Here is a 22471-nt window from a genome sequence, read left to right as displayed (position 1 = left end):
CAACACATTTTATTAGATCAAAAGTGTCATCCTGTTTAAATAAATTCTGTTCTTTTGGACTTCCTGTTCATCAACAAACCCTGAAAAAATAAGTATCACAAAAAATATTAAGCAGCACAACTGTGTTTAACATTGATAACAATAAGAAATGTTTCTTGAGCAGCAAATCAGCATATTAGAATGATTTCTGAAGGATCATGCGACACTGAAGACTGCAGTTATGATGCTAAAAATTTTTGCTTTACTGAATAAATTATATTTAAAAGTATTAAAATAGTTATTTAATAATTCACAATAATGCTATTTTTACTATATTTGTTTTAAATTAAATTAATGCAGACTTGGTGCACATTAGAGGCTTCTTTCAAAAACATAAAAAAAATTACAGACCCCAGATTTTAAACTTTTTATGTACGCATGAATAGTCCTTTAACACAGTTTTATGTTGGTATTACCGGTAGTTTGCTGATTTTTTCCCTCCCAGATTTTATTTTTTTTTCCTCACACCCTTATTTACTCTTGTCGGATGCTTCTAAACACGGTGCTGAGAGGAGACGTTCACGCTGTTCTCTTCCGACAGGCCAGGAAGGAAGCTGTCTCCCATTTTCATTTCCCACAGATGGCCTCGGCTTTTCAACCCTTAAACTGTTTACCTATTTTTATGTAGGTTCATTTGTTTAGCTGTTTCTATAGAGGCTAATGCATTACTCATGACTTATAGGCATTTGTCATGCTCATGGGGGCAAATGTGATTTGTTCCAATCACATCATCCTTATGTTCCAGTCTCTTATTTTTTCTCTTTAAACAACACTTGTTTATGTATCCAAAAGGTTCATCTGAATCCCTTTCTCTGGAGATCCCTACTCTAGCATGTACATACGTGGTGGCCACGCTCTTCTGGCTGCTTCTCACACTGCTGATTCGCAAACTCAAACAGGTGAGAGCCAATCAAGACCAATTAAAACTGCTTATATTATTGTACCATTTAATATATATCTATAATATGTGTGCCATTCTCAGCCAAACTCCACTAATGGCAAAGCAGAGTACTTGCCTATCATCCTGCATCCAGGGGAGGAGCCTCTGTTTGAGCACTCTGACAGATTACAGTATGATCCCGCCCAATGGGAGTTTCCACGTGACCGCCTTCAACTAGGTAAATCGTGTGCGTGCTTGTAAGTTGTATTGATGCTGTTATGCAGTATACTGATATGTGCTTTATTGTCCTCTTCTCCAGAAAAGCCCTTGGGGCTAGGGGCATTTGGCAGAGTAATGCAGGCCTCAGCTTTTGGCATTTGCAATTCAGCCAGCTGCACCACAGTGGCCGTAAAAATGCTTAAAGGTATATTTTCAACCATTAAAACTGCTCAAAAATCTTAAAAACACCTATTTTTAGCCTATTTAGCAAATATACATTAGTGTCAGGAGTTATGTCTCTCCTGTTCCTGCAGATGGCGCTACACCCAGTGAACACAAGGCTCTGATGACAGAACTGAAGATCCTCAATCATATTGGTCATCACCTCAATGTGGTCAATCTTCTGGGTGCATGTACCAAACTTGGAGGTCTGCATTTCACCAATTCTCTCTAAACCCTCAAAGTTTGGTTTTGCTATATGGCATCTATAAAAGTGATTCAAGATGTGTTTGGCTTGTGACAGCATGTTTCTTTTAAAAGATATTAATACTTTTTATTCAGCAAGTATGCATTAAAGAAATTTACAGTAAAGGTATTTATAATGTTAGAAAATATTTCTATATCAAATAAATGCTGTTCTTTTGAACTTTCTATTCATCAAAGAAATGAAGAGTTCAGATGCAAAAGCCTCTACGTGCCATTTGAAATTTTCTCCTAAAATGAGCATTTGTTATCAGGCTCCTGTGTTTATGGTGAGTCATTTCACATTAATGACAATGAAAAGAACCTACTCTTTGCCATTAAAGTGAAATTACTGAACTTGCACATAAGAGCCTGAGAAAAATGCTAATTTTAGAAGAAAATTTCAAATAGCACTTACAGGCTTTTGCATCTGAACTCTTCAAATATTTCCTCAAAAAATTCATTAAACTATTATATTTTTTTAAATTAATTGATAATAATAAGAAATGATTCTGAATGTTAGCATAAATGCTTCAGCATATTAGAATGATTTCTGAAGGATCATGTGACACTGAAGACTGGAGTAATGATGCTGAAAATTCAGCTTTGATCACAGGAATAAATTATATTATACATTATATAATACAGGTGTATCTCAATAAATTAGAATGTTGTGAAAAAGTTCTTTTTTTTTGTAAGTTATTTCAAAAAGTGAAACTTTCATATATTTTAGATTCATTGCATGTAAAGTAAAACATTTCAAAAGTTTTTTTGTTTTAATTTTGATGATTAGAGCTTACTGCTCATGAAAGTCAAAAATCAGTATCTCAAAATATTGGAATATTTACATTTGAGTTTCAATTAATGACCATCCCTACAGTATAAATTCTGAGTATCTCTTGTTCTTTGAAACCACAATAATGGGGAAGACTGCTGACTTGGCAAAGGTCCAGAAGACGATCATTGACGCCCTCCACAAAGAGGGTAAGTCACAGAGGGTCATTACTGAAAGGTGTGGCTGTTTACAGAGTGCTGTATCAAAGCATATTAAATGCAAAGTTGACTGGAAGGAAGAATTTGGGTAGGAAAAGGCGCACAAGCAACAGGGATGACTGCAAGCTTGAGAATACTGTCAAGCAAAGCTGATTCAAACACTTGTGAGAGCTTCACAAGGAGTGGACTGAAGCTGGAGTCAGTGCATCAAGAGTCACCACGCTCAGACGTCTTCAGGAAAAGGGCTACCGAGCCACTTCTGAACCAGAGACAACGTCAGAAGCGTCTTACCTGGGCTGTGGAGAAAAAGAACTGGACTGTTGCTCAGTGGTCCAAAGTCCTCTTTTCAGATGAAAGTAAGTTTTGCATTTCATTTGGAAATCAAGGTCCCAGAGTCTGGAGGAAGAGTGGAGAGGCACAGAATCCATGTTGCTTGAAGTCCAGTGTGAAGTTTCCACAGTCAGTGATGATTTGGGCTGCCATGTCATCTGCTGGTGTTGGTCCACTGTGTTTTCTGAAGTCCACAGTCAACGCAGCCGTCTACCAGGAAATTTTAGAGCACTTCATGCTTCCTTCTGCTGACAAGCTTTATGGAGATGCTGATTTCATTTTCCAGAAGGACTTGGCACCTGCCCACACTGCCAAAGGTACCAAAAGCTGGTTCAATGACCATGGTGTTACTGTGCTTGATTGGCCAGCAAAGATGAGAGACACCAGACCCAACAATGCAGATGACCTGAAGGCCGCTATCAAAGCAACCTGCGCTTCCAGCAGTGCCACAAACTGATCACCTCCATGCCACGCCGAATTGAGGCAGTAATTAAAGCAAAAGGAGCCCCTACCAAGTATTGAGTACATATACAGTAAATGAACATACTTTCCAGAAGGCCAACAATTCACTAAAACCTTTTTTTTATTGGTCTTATGAAGTATTCTAATTTGTTGAGATGTGAATTTGTGGGTTTTTGTTAAATGTGAGCCTAAATCATCACAATTAAAAGAGCCAAAGACTTCAACTACTTCAGTCTGTGTGCATTGAATTCATTTAATACACGAGTTTCACGATTCGAGTTGAATTACTGAAATAAATGAACTTTTCCACGACATTCTAATTTATTGAGATGCACCTGTATATAAAAATACAAAACATAAATTAAATTGTAACAATAATTGAAAATATTACTGTTTTTACTGTATTGTTGATCAAATAGCATAAGAGACTTCTTTCAAAAACAAAAAACAAAATTGAATTTACTCCAAACTTTTGAAAAACATATATAAAATTCATGGTATAGAGAGGAATAGGTGTTGTTCTATATGTATTAATTTTATGTTTTGGTGTTTTTAGGGCCCCTGATGGTTATAGTTGAATACTGTAAGTTTGGCAACCTGTCTGCGTACCTTAAGAGCAAACGAGAGGTCTTCCTGCTGAACAGGGTTAGTCTGTCTATCTATCTATCTATCTATCTATCTATCTATCTATCTATCTATCTATCTATCTATCTATCTATCTATCTATCTATCTATCTATCTATCTATCTATCTATCTATCTGTCTGTCTGTCACTTCAATAGTTTAATTTCAGTTGATATTTTATAGGCATCAACTTCATGTCTGAACTAAAATTCAAACAATCTTTTATTAGTTTTGCAGAACATCACCCAGAAAGTCTTCAGAATGTCAGTATTTTGAGCAGGGAACTGTTGGTTTGTGGTATTGTGAGGTTTAGTGACCTCTATATATATGTGTGATGTTATTTCCTTCTGAAATAAACAGAGCAGTGTTCATCAAAACAACAGTCATACTTCCCTCTCTGTGACTATCTCTAAAGCTTCTTACCTCCTTGAATGGCCTCTACAAAAGCTTCATACAAAGAACTATGTGTTTCTGTGATAGTCCTGATCCAAGATCAGTGGGGCCTAGTGCTAGAATATGAGCTACATATGGAGTCCTTGTATTTAACTCTGATATATGTGATGTACATTATTCACTAGATGTGTTCCAGCTGAATGGCTGCTCATGTCATGTGTTGTGTGTGTCTGACTCAGGTGAACAGAGAAGAGAAGGGATATAAAGGACGATTGGCCAGTGTGTCCAGCAGCCAGAGCAATGCCAGCTCAGGGTTTAGTGAGGAGAAAGGAGAGATCTCAGAGGAGGACAGTGGTGAGTTTACATCACATGTCATTTAAATTATCTATGTGCAACGAACCATAAAACTTGTTGAACAGTACGGCAACCTTTCCCCGACACAATAATGATTTATTTTTAAGCAAAAAGACAAAGTGGATAGTTTACCAAAAAAATGTAATTGTCATCATTTACACTACCGTTCAAAAGTTTTGGGTCAGTAAGATTTATGAAAAAAATAATTATTTTATTCAGCAAGGATTCAAATGTGATAGTAAATAATGTTACAAAATATTTCTAAATGATTTAAATTTTCAGATTTTACAGAAAGCTGAAAACTTGGAAAGTTAGTCACTATCATGTCCATGGATCAAAAATTTGGCATGACATAAGAGTAAAAAGAGTAAATAATGACACAATTTTCATTTGTAGGTGAACTGTTCCTTCACCTAAAAACAAATATAATGTTGATCTTAATATTAAAACTAGACATTTTTGGGTCAGTTCGTTAAAGAGAGACTAAAGTCTTATTGTTTGTCTTCTGCAGGATCTCTTCCTGAATCCAACACCCCTCTGCTGCTTGAAGACCTGATTTCTTACAGCTTTCAGGTAGCCAGAGGAATGGAGTTTCTTGCCTCTCGCAAGGTAAAGTACCTTCCTGTCTGAATATATGAACATGGACTTTTTCACAATGTTTAATTTTATTTTTTTCATGTTTTCAGTGCATTCATCGTGACCTTGCTGCCAGAAACATCCTGCTGTCCAACAACAATGTGGTGAAGATCTGTGATTTTGGCTTGGCCCGAGACGTATACAAAGACCCAGACTATGTGCGCAAGGGAGATGTAAGTAATCTGCCATCAAGTAATCAAAGTTATGGTCAACAACATAAAAAAAGGGTCAAATGTGTGTACTGAATGTGTGTTGCCATGAAGGCACGGTTACCACTGAAGTGGATGGCACCTGAATCGATCTTCGACAAAGTCTTCACCGCTCAGAGTGACGTGTGGTCATATGGAGTTCTGCTTTGGGAGATCTTCTCACTTGGTAAAGACAACACGCTTTACGTACATCACATGATTCAAGCATTTGGCACATGCCACATATTATTTTATTCATAACACAATCCCTTTGAAATATGGAACAACATAACTATTGACAGAATGAAAGTGAGGAAAACTGATTAGGAAACAAGAAATATAACAGTGTTTGTGGTCCATAGGAGCGTCTCCGTACCCGGGGCTGAACATTGATGAGGAGTTTTGTCACAGACTGAAGCAGGGGACTCGGATGTGTCCTCCTGAGTACAGCACCCCAGAGATGTCAGTTCTCACCTGTATACATCGTATTAAACAGGTTTGCCCCATGAACCAATACATTGCTAATATTGAGCTTGTGGGATTTGTCTGACAGCTACAGCATTATGATGGCATGCTGGGAAAATAACCCTGAGGACAGACCTTCTTTCTCTGCTCTTGTGGAGATGCTGGGAGACCTCCTCCAAACCTGCGTCCAACAGGTGGAACGTTATATAGTGTGTGTGTTTGTATTTGACTGGTCAGAACTTTGTTTTTTTTACACACACACTTTTTTAAAAACAGGATGGAAAGGATTATATTCCACTGAACGCTTTTATTTCTGGAGAAGGAAATACCATCACAACGCACATTGACCAGAAAGACACAAGCCAGAAAACACAGGGAACTTCAAGGTACAAATATTATCATATGTGATCAAATTAACTGAATATGTATAATAATTACATGTGAAATATAATATGTACAATTCAAAATATATACAAAGTGAGTTTAAAAAAATACACTTGTTTCATTAAAATAAATATTAAATTAAAATAAATGAAATAATTGGAACTTTTCAAATGAATTAAGGAAATTAAGATAAATATTCAAATGTATTAAATGTATTTTAGCTACATCAGCTCTGGGAAAATCAAAGCCATCAGCACTTTTGAGGATCTGCACAAAGAAATCCCTGATGTAAGTGTTTTTAAAATATAGTTGAATAATTTCACTTAGGTGAAGTTGTCGAGATTAAAAAAAAAAATCAATCTTACTTTAGGACAACCAGTCTGACAGTGGAATGGTTCTCCCGTCTGAAGAGTTGATTCGGGTGAAGTGGATGGACAGATTTAAAACCAAAAACATCAATAAGTAGGTGCCATGGCTTTGATGATCTGTTACATAACCATTACAAAGTTTGGGGTCAGTAAGATCTTTTATTTTGAGGACTTTTTATATACTTTTATTCAGCAATGATGCTTTAAATTGATCAAAAGTGATAGTTGAAACATTTATAAGATAACTGTTTTAAATAAATGCTGTTATTTTGAACTATTTGAAACGTCTGTTTCAGCTTTGCCATCACAGGAATTACATTTAAGTATATTTTAATACATTTTTTTATACATTATTTTACATTGCAATATTTCAAAATATTACCGTTTCACACTATTTTTGATAAATGCAGCCTCGGTGAGCACCTAACTTTCCTAAACATTAAAAAAAATATTACCAACCCCAAAATTTGAAATTGAAGTGTACACTATATGGACAAAAGTATTGGGACCCCTTCTTTAGAACTGAAAAAGGCACTTGCAAAACTGTGGCAACAAAGATGGAAACATAATTCATGTATTTAAAAATTGGTGTTTGGTAATGAGTTTTTGGCTCAAGGTCTGCATTTAAAGTCATAATGCAGTTAGGATTAGGACCTGGCTTTTTGCAGACCAGTCATGTTCTCAATCATTTATTTTTGAAACTTTACCATATACACAGATGCATGGTGATGTTAGAATAGAAAAGGGTCCTGTCCAAACTGTTGCTATTATATTAGAAGCACACAATTCCCTAGAAAAGCATACCGTCTATGCTTCAACATTACAAGATTTGTAAATTACTAAAGTAGTCAAACCTGTTCATTAGAAGGGGGTGTCCCAATACTTTTAGCAATATAGTGCGTTAAAATGAATGCGTGAAAAACAAGCATTAAGTTACATGTAATTAGTTGCATGAAATGAGGTCACTGCCTTTTGTGTTGCAGGTTCTTCTCCAAAGGTCAAAACCAGAACATGAAGCTGCCTGCAAAAATGCTTCCTTGTATGAATAGCGCCTCCTGTTGTCATCAGAGGGAGGTTCCTCCTGTGTGTTACTCGGAGAGGTGCTGCTCTCCCCCACCAGACTATCAAGCTGCTCTCCTTTACCCCCGTTTCTAACACTTGCGTCAGCCAACCTGCCTGTAAACACCAGTCAACATCCGTTACCACCACCACAAAAACAATGTTTCTCAGGTCTTTTGCTTTCAGTACCTTGTGTGAGGTTTGTCCCGTAAAACCAGCGCCTCTGACTGCACATTCCCACACCTCTTTAACCAATCAACTTCTCTGAATTTAATCACTCATAATTACTGGTTAAGGATTTAAAGAAAGAAAATGAAATTAAAACATTTTGAAAAATTTTAGGGCTTACACAAAGGAATTTTTAGCCAATTATATTAACAAAAATGCATATGGAAATTTCCATTTTAGAAGTTAATTGTAATTAATCTGTAACTTCTTCAGGCCTGGAAATTTACATGTTTTGCAACTTTTTTCTACAGTGTTATCGTGTCGGCAACTAGCATTTCAGTGTTTTTGTTTTTAAACTCCCATCTCATATCTGTATACCCCCTTTGACCCCACTGGTAATCTGTAACACTTTAGTATTGTTTTAGTAGTCACAGAGCAGCTAATATTATTTCTGAAAAGCATTTATTACAGTCACTGCTTGTAGGTACCAAATGTTTAACTGTATAGCACATTTCATGTGCTGCATGCCATATGCTGGATAACTTCACCTTACATTGTATTTATTTACAGTCAACACCTTAATAGTAACCTCTGCAAACTTTTTTCACATGACACTGCCAATGCACAAAGCCTGCAAATGAAGACAGGACTTTCTAGTTTTGGTAGAATAAAATACATTTTAATTGGAAATATATCTTAGCGTTTAAAAAAAAAAAAAAGTTTGGGGTCAGTAAAAAAAAAAAAATCTGACGATTTTTGGGAAGTAAAATTGTGAAATATTATGACAATTTAAAATATTTTCTATTTTAAAATGCAACTTATTCCAGTATTAGCAAAACTGAATTTTCAGCAGCCATTATTCCAGTTACCGTGTCCCATGATCCTTCAGAAATTACTCTAATATGCTAATTTGCTGCTAAAGAAACGTGAAAACAGTTGTGCTGCTTAATATGTTTGACCATGAGAATGTTTTCAGCATTATTTGAAATTCATTTTCAAAACAGCATTTATATAAAATGGAATCTTTTGCACCATTATAAATGTCTTTACTGTCACTTTTGATCAATGTAACATATCGTGGCTAGATAAAAGTAAAAAAACAACAAACAAAAAAAACTTTACTGACCCCAAACTTTCTAACAGTAGTGTATGTTACAGTAGTTAAAAAATTGGGTTAAAAAAACCTTTGCTCATCTCAACCCTAATGATAACCACAAAAATGTCTGCTGTAAAACATTTGCACCATTCAAAACCATATCTGAGACTGAGTTTCATTGCTGCTTTTTCAGTGCTTTTTTTTGTGGCATCTATTTTGCAAAGCATCCTATTCTTCTCTGTGCTCTGACTTGCAGCCAAAAGTTGCAAACAAATTCCTTTTTGCTGCTGCAACAATCATGCCATTTATGAACAAACAAACAAGTGTTCTTTTATTACTCTTTATTAAAATACTGCTGTACACACAAATATTGCAAAAATGTGACAATAAACAAGAAGGGCATAAAACATACTGGGATGGTGAAGGAGGATTTCATGTACGAGTGCATATGCATGTATGTGTCTGGAGTGCGTTCCACTGGAAAACATGAAATGAGATCGGCCTGTAAAAGGTGTATTGATGTGTATGTGTGCGTGTGTGTGTGTGTGTGTGTGTGTGAGAAAGAGATTCGGCGAGGGATACGGGCTTGGCACCATGTCCACCAAGTATCAGTTGACTAAACCAAAAAGAAGAGGGAAAAAGTATATTATTGAACTCACAGCATCCTCAGCTCTGCCTGCTGTATCCTGCACCCTCTCGGTCCAGTGTGGCACATCCAAATCTGTGCTGCAAGTCCCGCCTTTTCCTTGACTCACGGATTGGGCAGTCACCAATGACAGGTCAGACACATTCAGTCATTGGCATATTCCTGTCAGGGATCAATCTGAGCGAATTCCAAACCGTTTTCCGGATGTTGTCACATAATTAAAAAATCATAGTTAAACAAAAACGAAACCAAGAGAAACCAATACAATCCCAACCGTCCTGCTAGGACTGGTCCACAGAGATCACACTAGTGAAGTGAGAAACATCCCATCATGCATCTCTGTACAACAACTTGGTGAGGAAAGGGAATGACAGTAACAACACAAGAGAGCTCTATACTGAGATTCACTACATCCAAACCAATACTAGCGTGGAGAGCGGGAAAATGAGAACGAATTAGGAAAAAGAATGACGAAATAGACAGAAACTTGGGATGCTCCACAACAGAGGCATAAGAGGACATTCCACAATTAGACAGAACTGGTTTCCCCTGCTAGCGTGGTCCAGTTCTTTGGTTCCCATCACAAGAGCCTGACTAAAAAAAACAAACGACAATGAAAATGCATCCTCTCAAAATACGATTTCAAAAAGCGTCCGTGAAATGAAAATGGATGTTGCGAAATTCTGAAATAAACGACAAGTTTACACAGCAAGAGGAGAGAGCACCCCTTTGTCATGGAATCCACCCTCGACTGCTCGCAACCAGTAACTTCCCCTCCCGCCTCCAAGTTGGCCAACTTTTAAATGAGTCAATACAGCAGACGAGGAGTGGCGGCACATTACTACTTATGCCACACATTCATAAGTGGTCAGTCTCATCAGTTTGCCAAACCCAGCGGTTTTTCCCATCAGAGCCGAAGACTCTGAACACATGGCCAGTGGTCTGTCCCAGTTCGTAGTACCTCATTAAAAATGCACGAGGAGATGTGGAAAAAACGGTGCTGTTTTTCTTCCATTTCATGTGTGAGGCCCCGGCCCTCAATGCACCCTGTGGGACACGCACAATCACTTAAAAAAGAACTTAAAATGTTTAGTGCATCCTCCAAAGAAAAGTAAAAAATTTAAAATAAAAGCAGGAAGTAAAGTCTCTTATTTTTTGGACATTGTTCCCAAGTCTAAAAAAAAAAAGAATTCATCATTATCACAGCTCTCAGTTCAGTTCATAATTCTGCAGCTGCGGTGTTGTGAAAACTAAAAAAATAAGCTTTAGAAAACAACTTTCTCTGGACAGAACAGTGTATCTGACTGGAGGTGAGCAACCAGCTGGCTCCGCCCTGGTCGTGAGATCATCATTCTGCACCTATGGTTCCAGGCTGTAGTGCAATGTGCTCTGTTTCAGGCAGTTCCAGCCCACTCCTGTGGATGGCTGGGGGTTACAGGGGGCCATTCGTGGCGGCAAGCAATTCCTGGAAGGTGCTCTCAAAGCAGCGCTTCAGGTCTGAGTAAGTCACCACGAGCACACTCTTCTCATCCCGCGACACCAGACTGATCTTCTCCGGTACTCCAGCATCCAACTGCAATGAGAAATTAAAGGAAGTTGCAGACAAAAATAATGAACTGGTTAAACTAGCACAGCTGAAGTGATGAATGACAAACAATAGAGTTCCATGATAATGAATAAGAAAAATTGGTTACATTTAATTTTAAATTTACAAATTATACACGCAATTTAAAAATATATGTAATTCTACAATTAAGTACGGAGTAATATTAATTACTCAGAATTTATGCAAGATTTTATGCGTATCAGTTTTTTCGCCAAAAAAGACTTCTGCATAGGATACACCTCAGGAAGCCTCCTCACTCTTCGATCCTCACGGTGCAATTACAGAACTGAGATGTCCTACAAGATGGCTGAGCTCGATTGGTTTCCAGGTCATAGGATGGAGGAGCAAGGAAACGAGGAGGGATTTTGAGAAGCACCCAAAGTCTGTCCCTCACAGCCTCGTTTTCATTTGCATTAAATTCATTATCGTGTCTAACCTGACTAAGGTCTATACACAAATATGCACAAGCTCACCTTATTGAGACAGGACACGATGTGGCTGAGGTCGATCCAGGGCGTGCCTGCCTCAGTTACCTGGTGGAACAGGTGATCTCTGAAGAGCTTCAGCAGGTAACGATCACCAGTCTCAGACCATGTCGGGTCCTTCTGGAACCTACAAGAATTAATATTACATGTTGATGTGAAGCATTTTGAAAGCATTCTATAAAAGGTTGCCATATCAGAAAGGTTTCAATACTTTAGGTGTAATAAAAGACTTACTCCGGTCTCTCGTTGATCGTTCCCAGTTTTGCCAGTAGGCGGAACAATCGCCCGTTTTGAACCTCCTGCAAAATGCAGATGCATAAGAAAAAAGCTGTAATAAAAATGTATTAGGATCATCTTTGAAAAACGTTATTTTGAACGTTTTTCTGAAGAAGGTTATTTTGGGTTTGCGCAAGTGAGACTTTGCAGATTATGAGAAGGGAAGTTAGAGAGGAAACCAGGTCATATTTAAACCTCTTTCTGAGTCACATTTGCTCTCACATCAGATGCAGCATTGTCAAACAAACACAGGAGGCACGCACGGTTTAATATAGTAAGTCCACATTCTTGATGAAAAAGGGGTTAAATGCAACAATGCATGTTTTGTAGATGTTTGTAAAAGGTCGGTAGAAAGAAAAAAAAAAAACCTTCACACCTCTGATACGAGTAGAACAGCTGAAACCATCCAAAATATCAACAGTGATCACACCTACACCCCCTCCAGTGCAAAATCAGCACACACTAGATAATGACATACTGGGTAAATTGGATAGCTCGGTCTGCAAGGGTCTTTTCTTTTTGTTTCCTGAGCCGATATTGAATCTACAGCCTAGCTGTGACTCTGAATAGAAAGTGACAAGACTGACAAAATAATGCCTTTTTCAACCCAACTTTCCAGCAACAACTTTCTATTCTCTGGCTGTCCGGGCCTCAAAAACAAACAGCACAGCATAACTACAAGTGCTGGTCATAAAATTCGAATATCATGAAAAAGTTGATTTCAGTAATACCATTCAAAAAGTGAAACTTGTATATTAGATTCATTCATTACACACAGACTGATATATTTCAAATGCTTATTTCCTTTAATTTGGATGATTATAACTGACAACTAATGAAAGTCCCAAATTCAGTATCTCAGAAAATTAGAATATTGTGAAAATGTTCAATATTGAAGACACCTGGTGCCACACTCTAAACAGCTAATTAACTCAAAACACCTGCAAAAGCCTTTAAATGGTCTCTCAGTCTAGTTCTGTAGGCTACACAATCATGGGGAAGACTGTTGACTTGACAGTTGTCCAAAAGACGACCGTTGACACCTTGCACAAGGAGGGCAAGACACAAAAGGTCATTGCTAAAGAGGCTGGCTGTTCACAGAGCTCTGTGTCCAAGCACATTAATAGAGAGGCGAAGGGAAGGACAAGATGTGGTAGAAAAAAAGTGTACAAGCAATAGGGATAAGCGCACCCTGAAGAGGATTGTGAAACAAAACCCATTCAAAAATGTGGGGGAGATTCACAAAGAGTGGACTGCAGCTGGAGTCAGTGCTTCAAGAACCACCACGAACAGACGTATGCAAGACATGGGTTTCAGCTGTCGCATTCCTTGTGTCACGCCACTCTTGAACAAGAGACAGCGTCAGAAGCGTCTTGACTGGACTGCTGCTGAGTGATCCAAAGTTATGTTCTCTGATGAAAGTAAATTTAGCATTTCCTTTGGAAATCAAGGTCCCAGAGTCTGGAGGAAGAGAGGAGAGGCACATAATCCATGTTGCTTGAGGTCCAGGTGTAAAGTTTCCACAGTCATTGATGGTTTGGGATACCATGTCATCTGCTGGTGTTGGTCCATTGTGTTTTCTGAGGTCCAAGGTCAACGCAGCCGTCTACCAGGAAGTTTTAGAGCACTTCATGCTTCCTGCTGCTGACCAACTTTATGGAGATGCAGATTTCATTTTCCAACATGACTTGGCACCTGCACACACTGCCAAAGCTACCAGTACCTGGATTAAGGACCATGGTATCCCTGTTCTTGATTGGCCAGCAAACTCGCCTGACCTTAACCCCATAGAAAACCTATGGGGTATTGTGAAGAGGAAGATGCAATACACCAGACCCAACAATTCAGAAGAGCTGAAGGCCACTATCAGACCAACATGGGCTCTCATAACACCTGAGCAGTGCCACAGACTGATCGACTCCATGCCACGCCGCATTGCTGCAGTAATCCAGGCCAAAGGAGCCCCAACTAAATATTAAGTGCTGTACATGCTCATCCTTTTCATGTTCATACTTTTCAGTTGGCCAACATTTCTAAAAATAATTTTTTTGCATTGGTCTTAATTGATATTCTAATTTTCTGAGATACTGAATTTGGGACTTTCATTAGTTGTCAGTTATAATCATCAAAATTAAAGGAAATAAACATTTGAAATATATCAGTCTGTGTGTAATGAATGAATCTAATATACAAGTTTCACTTTTTGAATGGTATTACTGCAATAAATAAACTTTTTCATGATATTCTAATTTTATGACCAGCACCTGTAGTGTAGTTCCACTTAAAAAGTGACACCTAAAGCCAGACACATTCAATTTGTAAATGCTTGCAGCCATTAACGCTTGCTCAAAAAATAAGGTGGATAGAAACTATAAACTTGAAACAAATTTAAATACCTTGGCCAGGTCCTCCTCAATGACATCATTTCTCATTTGCGAGGCATCAAGTTGAGTGTAAAATCGTGCTCCAATCATGGGCATAATGTCATTGACGCTGCGCAGACGGCTTTGTTCTGAGAGCAGGTACCTGAAGATGTAAACATGACCATAAGATGTGGCACCACATTCAAACCAATGCACAATCGAGAATGTATGAGTGCATGAACAAGTTATAACTAGTCTTAATAGGACACATACAGAACCACAAACTGTCATGTCATAGTATAACCACTTTGAGAGCATTTAGGCTATAAAAATGTGTGTAAGAAAGAAATAGAGGCCCACAGAATGAGGTTCTTGAGGTCAGAAGAGTAGTTGATTGACACCAGCTCCATGGCCTTCTGCAAATTTTCTCTCTTAATGCCAGCTAGAGAGTTACACGCCAGAGCCAACACCACCTTCCCCAGGGAGATGAGATCTGCTTGCTGATGGGCACAAAGAGGAACAGCAACTGATGAAACTTTAATTTAAACCAAAGTGAATTAAATTTAAAAATATACTAAAATATAAGTTATTTTAACATGATGAGCATAAGAAACACGGTAGTGTAACAAAATCTGATTAAATGATGATGCACAGTCAAATTATATATGTGATGGGTGTAACACTGTGTTTGGGTGTAAAGGAGATGTTCAATACCTGGTACTGGGGCATCAGCGCCACGTGGTTGGTCTGACTATTGTCAAATGTTAAGACATCAAACATTCCTACACAGTTGACTCGTAACCTATGGAGAAACAACCAACATTTAGCAGTGTTGTGTTTGCATGTTTGGTTATTAGTGCAAACACTGCTGTAAAAAGCTGATAACAGTCTGTACATAAAGGAAGAGCAAAAATAATCTTAACAGTGAACCCCTCCATTCACTATTTATGGCTTAAAAAAAATAAGGGACCCACAGAGCGCTGACCGATCTGTGGTTTGACTGTCCCTCATTTCATAAGTTGCTTCACTACAGCAAACTCTTAAGAAGATTCTACAGAACTGTGCTTTGTCTTTACCAGTTACTGTATTGTTTTGCACGGATAGGGTTGTAGTTCAGAAAAAAGCTAATTTGCAAAACTACCCAAATCAATGAACGTCCTGCAGTAACATGAATGTGCTTCTGGGTTTAAATTGCAAGATGCATGTGGCTGTACCGTGTCTTTCCAGTGATGAGGATCTTACTAGGGTCCATGACCCTGCAGGCCAGCCCAGCCGTGTGAATGGTGCGCAGTGCCGAGCTCAGCTGGACAATGTAGGCCCAAATTAGCGACTCTGGTAACAGGCCCGCATGTTGCCGTGGAGGAGGGAGCTCATGCTGTCCTGATAGAAGAAAACTGAAAGTTATTTCTCAAAACAAAAAAATAAATGAGTAAATAAAATGAAAATAATTCTAAATAAATAATGTAAAATGAACATTGCAACAATTAAGACATTAACCAAATGTCTAAAACATCCTGTGTTATTGTAGCTGACAAAAACACAGGCAATTAAACTTTAACATCAAGGTATTAATTAAAATTTTACATTAATGTGTAAGAATAAATGTACTTTTTTTAGATGTTGTGACTGGTTCTTATAATATATTGCTGTATTTGAGCCCATCTTGATAACTAACACACATTTTATGGTTTGAGGCTGCACTGTGGTTGATGCAGCCGTACGTGCTGCAGCTGTTTATAGCTAAACATCATCCCTGGGTTTTGCTTCCTCTGTCAGTCTTGAGCTTGCAGGTACTGAACCCACCTGAGGCGGGATCGGTTTCAACCACTCCTTCCTCTTTCCTCGCTACACATTCACAAAGATGCAACTGCCACCAAGCACTTGACGTACTCCGTATCTAACGGCTGGATCCTCTCACACACACACAAACAGAAACAACAGAGCAAGAAACAACTAACCCCACTTTCTCTTTGTGAAATAAGAATCTGCTGCCGGATCGTTGAAGTGCCTGCTGAACATGGTCTCCGCCCCCGCATGGAAGTCATAGGAAAAGACCAGTGCTGCGAAGGACAAACGTGATCGTATGAAAAGACTTCAAAAGGTCCAAGGACACAAACATACATGATAAAGCAAGCTTTTAAAAAACATTCCTAGTCCTCCTTTGAAAAACATTTATACTATTTTAAGTGTTAGTAAGAAAAAACATGGTTCAATAAATTAATGACCATTTTTGCAAAAAGATTTTTAAAGAAATATACACTAAATGTTTTTTTGTTTTTGTTTTAAAGAAAAGCTTTTTCAATTATTTTTTTTCTTTAGAAATTCATCATTTAAAAATGTCTCAAAGCAGAGGTGTTCAAGTCATTGCATGTGTAAATTGTTTTTATAGTACTTTTGAATAAATTAATAGATAGGACAAAATGAAAAAAAGTAAAAAAAAAAAAAAAAAAAAAGCTTCATTTCACTGACCCAAAATCAAATGTTTAATTTCAAAACCTAAAGCTGTGTTGCAAAATAGTACGGACATGGACATGCTCACACACAAAAAAACGAAACAAAAAAGCGTATTCATACAGTGGTCTCCAAATGCTTTGGTGGTAAAGACCTCTCGGAGGGTCACAGTATTGGAGTGCTGAATCTTCTTCCACATGTCTACCAGCATCATACACTTGGTGTTGACCAGCCTGAAGCCTGTGAATGCACACAAGGACATTTCTAAAGTAACACACGTGGGTATTAAACTAAAAAAAACTAAGACACAATGTGTTGTGTGCTGTCAAGATGCAGGGACAGTTTATCATTTTAGTTCTCCAATTATTAGATCTAGGTACTTAGAGATTAGACCTAGGTACTTTCATTACCATAAGCACTTTAAAAACATACTGAACTTCAAATTTAATTTTTAGTTATGTGGTTCGATTGGTTATCCATAAATACTGCCATTGTAAAGAACAGTGATGTAAAAATGGAATTTATGCCTCACCATGTATCCTCCTGAGGCAGTAAGGCAGGTCATCTTTGCTGTTGACAGCCTTGTAACAGGAAGTGATGTAACTGAAGTTGCTGGTTTTCTGAAGACGGTTTGGTGGGGGAAGGGGTTCCAGGGGAAAGAGGCTGTGGTAACGGTCTACCTCAGACGGCACTCCTGAAGGAGAGATGGAACAGATTTCAATAATCCAACACACCTTTTCTTGCACAGATATGCACCAAAATAAACACTTGACTATACAGAAAGAGAGACAGAGATGATAGAGATGACACAAAGGTGGATAACTATGTAAAATGCTTTTCAAACAAATTAAAAATGGCAGAGACAAAGGATGTGGTTTTCTACTCAGACAGCAGGTGAGTCCATATGCTCTGACCACAAAACAGACTTTATAACTGAACAGTAGCTGTGTTGTCCATTGAAACCAAAACACTGTTGACATGTCATGCCAACATAAGACAAACCACATCCTTACCAGGGTTCTCAGACTGATCTATCTGTGCCATCGTTATCAAATGCCTGTTAATCAGCTCCTACAAACAAGGACAAATATGTGAAAAATGACAATCAACAACCAACTACTAAACTACACTGACTCACAGATGAGGGCAGAAATGGCAGATTACCTGTCGGAGTTCATCTGCCATAAAGAAGGATGGTGCATTGGCTTTTGGCTGCATGTATGCCACATGAGGTGCCGTTTGCGGATACATGTGATATGTTGGGAAAACCTGAAAATGCGAACAGCACATTTTATATTTTAGGTAAACCAGGTAAAGGTAATAATAGCACACAGCAAAGTCTGATTTACATGGACCATACCATTCCGGCCAAGGGAGCAGGGGTGTTGTCGGTATAGAAGTAGGTAGTCCCACCCACGGTCTCCTTTTGAATCACGTGGGCTCCGCTTCCCTGGTCAGACGCAGTGGTGGGCACCATGTAATTGGCTGGGTTGGGGTTGGGCGTGTGACTGCGCCGCCGTGGTGCTGGGGACGTGTGAGGGGTGATTTTGGGGGAGTGAAGAGGAGAAGACCCAGCAGAGAGCGACATACCTGTCCAAGAAACCAGATATTCAAGCCTAATTAAAAACAGAGTACCCTGACCAGACTCACAACCTAAAGATCACACACATTAAAAGACTGAATAGAAATGCTAAACATAAGAAAAGAGATCTAGCAAAAAAACAAAAGGACTGACAGAATGGCAGAACACCAGGTGGTACTTTCTGGGAGTGAGTCACTGACCAGGTGCAAGAGCAGCCGCCGAGGAGCTGTTCAAGCCAGGATGAGGGAAGATGGGGGAGGTGAATGCTGGCACGGTCGTCTGAGACATGGAGGCCATCCGTGGGGCCCCTTTAGGGACAAACTCACTGGCTGTGGGGTTAGGAGCCTGAAAAAAAAACGCAGATACAAATAAAACCGTAATGTTTTCACCCTGACACCTTTAAGAAAGTATATTTTGGCAGTTGGCACTGTCATCTTGGTATTGACAATTTTTTCCAAGTTAGGGATGTGCAAAGCAACATTTATTCAAAATTGACTACTCAGCTAATGTCTCAAGAAACACCTGTATCATTAGGCTGGTTTCTGATTCACCTGATTCCAATCAAGACTCGTTTCTTAGGGCAGGGGTTTTCACAGTGGGGTTGGTTTGTTTGTTTGCTTGCTTAAAAAAAAAAACCTCAAGATTATAATAACTAAAATAAATTATAATATATATATATATATATATAATTTAATTTTGTTATATATTAAAATACATATAATGAGATCAAAATTAATGTGGAGGAAATTATAAATACAACTTTTCTTTAAAGGGATTTCTTGTGCAAACTCTCTAAAAGTTAAAACACATACCCTGTCAGAGCACAATACAAAGAGTATAAACCGACATGCTAAACTCTTACCTTTCTCCTTTGTGATATACTCAAAGCACCAAAATCACTGAAGAGAGATGATGTTGGGGAATTTACTGGATCTAAAAAGTGGAGCGGACACATAGAAAAGGTTTTCAAATCTTGCCATGACAGCTTTATTCCCACAACAAAAATTTCAAACAATTTTTAACTCACCATGTGTGCTGTGGCTGAAGCTCTTGGGACCATCATTCAGCAGACTTGGAGAACTGCTACTGCTGGTCATCCTCTAATAACACAAGCAACCATCAACATGTCAAGTGTCCCTTTATGAATCACCACTGTGTGCTCCATTTGACGGACCCAGTTGCTAGTATTTTCTTTTGGTTTCCTGTTTTTCACCACACAGTCACTAGTGGTTATGTTACCTGCATCATTGAATATTTGGACTCTGCTGGGCCTCCAAACCCATTGACCCCAATAAAGGTGCTGCTGAAGTATGAGTTGGTCAGACTGGCATCATTCAGAGCACCTCCCTCCATCCCAGGGACTGCAATAAAGCAAAAACACATGTGACTCCTTTGTGTTTAAGTCCTATGCAAGCCTTTTTTAAACTAAATAAAATAAATAATTCAAATAACGCAGTGAATGGTTGCTTCAGGATATTGTTTTAAAAGATTAATGTGCTCTCCTAAAAGTAAGTTCCACAGAATTTCTCCTTAACACAAAGTTTTAAAAGCCACTGGACATCATTTCCAACTTTACTGTGAAAACGCACTCAGACACTTCTAAAGTGTCATCAAAACACTGGCAAACATGAGGTTTGCTATTGGGTTAGTTTATAAAGATTCTTGAATCTTGCCTGTGAACAATGGCAGCTGTCTTTCTATGGCAAGTCATTTAACATTTATCCATTAAAACTAGTATCTATGCCACTTTCACTGTTCAAAACATTTTTGCCACTGAATTCTGTGAAGATGCATGTAACTAGGAGGGAAAGTTAAGGACGTGACATGTGGCCCCATACTTGGAATTTGTGCTCTGCAGTTGCTTAAGGGTCTCACCTCAGTAGTAGTATTGAAGGTGGAGAGAGCGCTGGGAATTCCCTCCCCCCACCTACAATCCCTGCCGGCTGCCGGACATGAGACTCGAACCCGCAACCTTCAGGTTACAAGTCCGACTCTCTATCCATTTGGCAACAACTGCCCATAACTACACACTTCGGACTAGTATGTATTCCAATAGGATGTGTATCTTTTTTTAAAATCCTCACTAATTATTATAACTATTAAACTTAAAACTATTAATTTAATACTACATAGTATTTATTACTTATGACACTTTCATTTTTAGTACCAATTTATGAGATACTACTATCTATCCCAGTTGTCACTAAAATGTATTGTTGCACCTATTTCACCCATCCTCTTTTTTGTACCTGTCATATGTACTAACTAACAAGGGGTGTGTTTCCCAAAAACCATAACTAGCTAACTATGGTCGTTAGTTCCATTGAACTCTATTGGTAACCACGGAACTTGCAACCATAGTTGCTTTTGGGAAACTAAAAAAAAAAATTATATAAAACTATTACTAGTATGATTAAGAAAAAAAATAACTTGTAAAAACTGGAATACAATAGTATCTGGATGGCAGGCCTACTATGGTCAACTCGTTTAGCACTTGAAAAAAAAATGGAACAGATACTAGTAACTATTTAAATAAGTACTAGAATAAGAAATAGTGTCTCATGATGAGTATTTGCAGGTGAAATTGTAAAAGATAGTAGTCAACTCCAGATTACTGCAGTATTCCTGTAAAACTAGTGTGTCATTTAGTCTTAAAAGATAAATGTTCTTTATTCCACTTTTATGGCGAGTTACAGACCAATATTAGAGGTGCATACCGCCACATACTATATTGGAGTGTGTAAAATCATGGCTCTACTGATCTCATTTTGTATTCTTCTAATAAGACCAGTTTCATGCAAAAAATCCTTAGTGCCTTACCTTCCCATCGAGAATGATCTAAGATAAATGTTAAAATGGCTTGCCATACATATCAGTTATCAAATACTAACCAACTTATGCATTTGGAAGAACACTTTGAAACAAGCAGAAACCACGTAGAGTATTAACTAAACGCCTTTGCTTAGGTTGTTTTAGTATTTTCGTCTTTCGTTTCAAAATTGATTGCGCGCTGTGGAGTAACGTGTTGAATCCCCGTGTTGTTTTGGTAACAAGAGGTAGGCCGCTGAATCCACGGCCTCGATTTAAACAAAAGTCGCCGTGTAGCCCCATAACCGAATAACAACAACAGCAGAGGACAGGATACGTTAGGCCTCAGTGCAAACTTACTGGACAACAGATGTCCCTCCGGAGCTGTTCCCGCGGGACCGAGAGAATCGTTCTTTTTTGGAACGTTTGCAGGAGCGCCGCTGACCGCGCTATTTCCGAGCACGTATCCCGCCGCCGTCACTGCTCCTCCGGCGAGAGATAAAGAGACGGGGCTTCCTCCTCCGCCGCCAGCACCTGTACCACCACCGTGCAGAGAAAGGCTCGCCATGGACGGGTCCTCGTGCAGAAACTGGCATTCATCTCCGTAAAAACAAGTCTTGTCTTTCGCATAATAACGGCAGAATTTCACCTTTACACCGGGTATTCCGACACCCCCGAGCGGAGCAGCTGAAGCTGGGAGTCCACTGTTCATGGCACCGCTGCTGCTGCTGCTCCCGCCGGAAGACACTCGCACATAGACTCGAGATATTTAGCAGCAGTATATTTTAAAACACTTGAGAAACAATGAGCACCTTAGTGGACGTTTAGCAATAAAATCAACCTCCTCATCGAGCCAGATGGCTAGTCAGCAAGAGCGACACTTTTGTTGCCATGTACTGATGCTCGTTATCGGGGTCCATAGCTGGCCTAGTCCATCAGCCTGGCGTTTGGCTGGGCTCATGCTGTTGTTGTTGTCTTCTGTCTACACTTGTTCAGCTAAGCGCTAATAGCTCTGCTGTGCATGCTGGGTACAACTGCAGTTCGCATAAGGAGTCAATAGGGGATTCATTCAAATCATAAAGCACATTTTACAATCATTGATAATAATGTATTGACATTTACGATTTTTTAGAA

At 38.7% G+C, this 22471-nt stretch overlaps 2 protein-coding genes across 2 annotated transcripts in view; one reads left to right on the top strand and one right to left on the bottom strand.

The window, feature by feature from the left end:
- Window positions 1-8729, top strand: part of LOC306864870 (vascular endothelial growth factor receptor 1-like) — a 34128-nt gene extending 25399 nt beyond the window's left edge. The window contains exons 16-30 of the mRNA XM_079409130.1: window positions 832-938; window positions 1022-1157; window positions 1239-1343; window positions 1453-1566; window positions 3942-4030; window positions 4642-4756; window positions 5268-5365; window positions 5443-5565; window positions 5656-5767; window positions 5943-6042; window positions 6134-6239; window positions 6322-6431; window positions 6651-6717; window positions 6800-6891; window positions 7781-8729. Of these exons, the coding sequence (XP_079265256.1) occupies window positions 832-938; window positions 1022-1157; window positions 1239-1343; window positions 1453-1566; window positions 3942-4030; window positions 4642-4756; window positions 5268-5365; window positions 5443-5565; window positions 5656-5767; window positions 5943-6042; window positions 6134-6239; window positions 6322-6431; window positions 6651-6717; window positions 6800-6891; window positions 7781-7952 (1646 nt within the window). The 3' untranslated portion in view covers window positions 7953-8729. The remainder of the gene's footprint in view (window positions 1-831; window positions 939-1021; window positions 1158-1238; window positions 1344-1452; window positions 1567-3941; window positions 4031-4641; window positions 4757-5267; window positions 5366-5442; window positions 5566-5655; window positions 5768-5942; window positions 6043-6133; window positions 6240-6321; window positions 6432-6650; window positions 6718-6799; window positions 6892-7780) is intronic.
- Window positions 8730-9456: 727 nt separating this feature from the next.
- LOC306864871 (PAN2-PAN3 deadenylation complex subunit pan3-like) lies at window positions 9457-22367 on the bottom strand. The gene is made up of 18 exons (XM_079409131.1): window positions 21698-22367; window positions 19769-19890; window positions 19557-19629; window positions 19392-19462; window positions 18730-18874; window positions 18308-18537; window positions 18112-18216; window positions 17961-18018; window positions 17480-17641; window positions 17071-17187; window positions 16455-16556; window positions 15711-15876; window positions 15211-15298; window positions 14857-14996; window positions 14530-14659; window positions 12092-12156; window positions 11846-11984; window positions 9457-11339 (listed from the first exon to the last, which is right to left on the bottom strand). Exons 1-18 carry the CDS (start codon window positions 22047-22049, stop codon window positions 11199-11201), a joined length of 2406 nt encoding a protein of 801 aa, XP_079265257.1. The 5' UTR covers window positions 22050-22367; the 3' UTR covers window positions 9457-11198.
- Between the last annotated feature and the right edge of the window lie 104 nt (window positions 22368-22471).

The sequence above is a fragment of the Barbus barbus genome, assembly GCF_936440315.1.
Source record: "Barbus barbus genome assembly, chromosome: 46".
NCBI lineage: Eukaryota > Metazoa > Chordata > Actinopteri > Cypriniformes > Cyprinidae > Barbus > Barbus barbus.
This window is presented reverse-complemented; position numbering and strand designations above follow the sequence as displayed.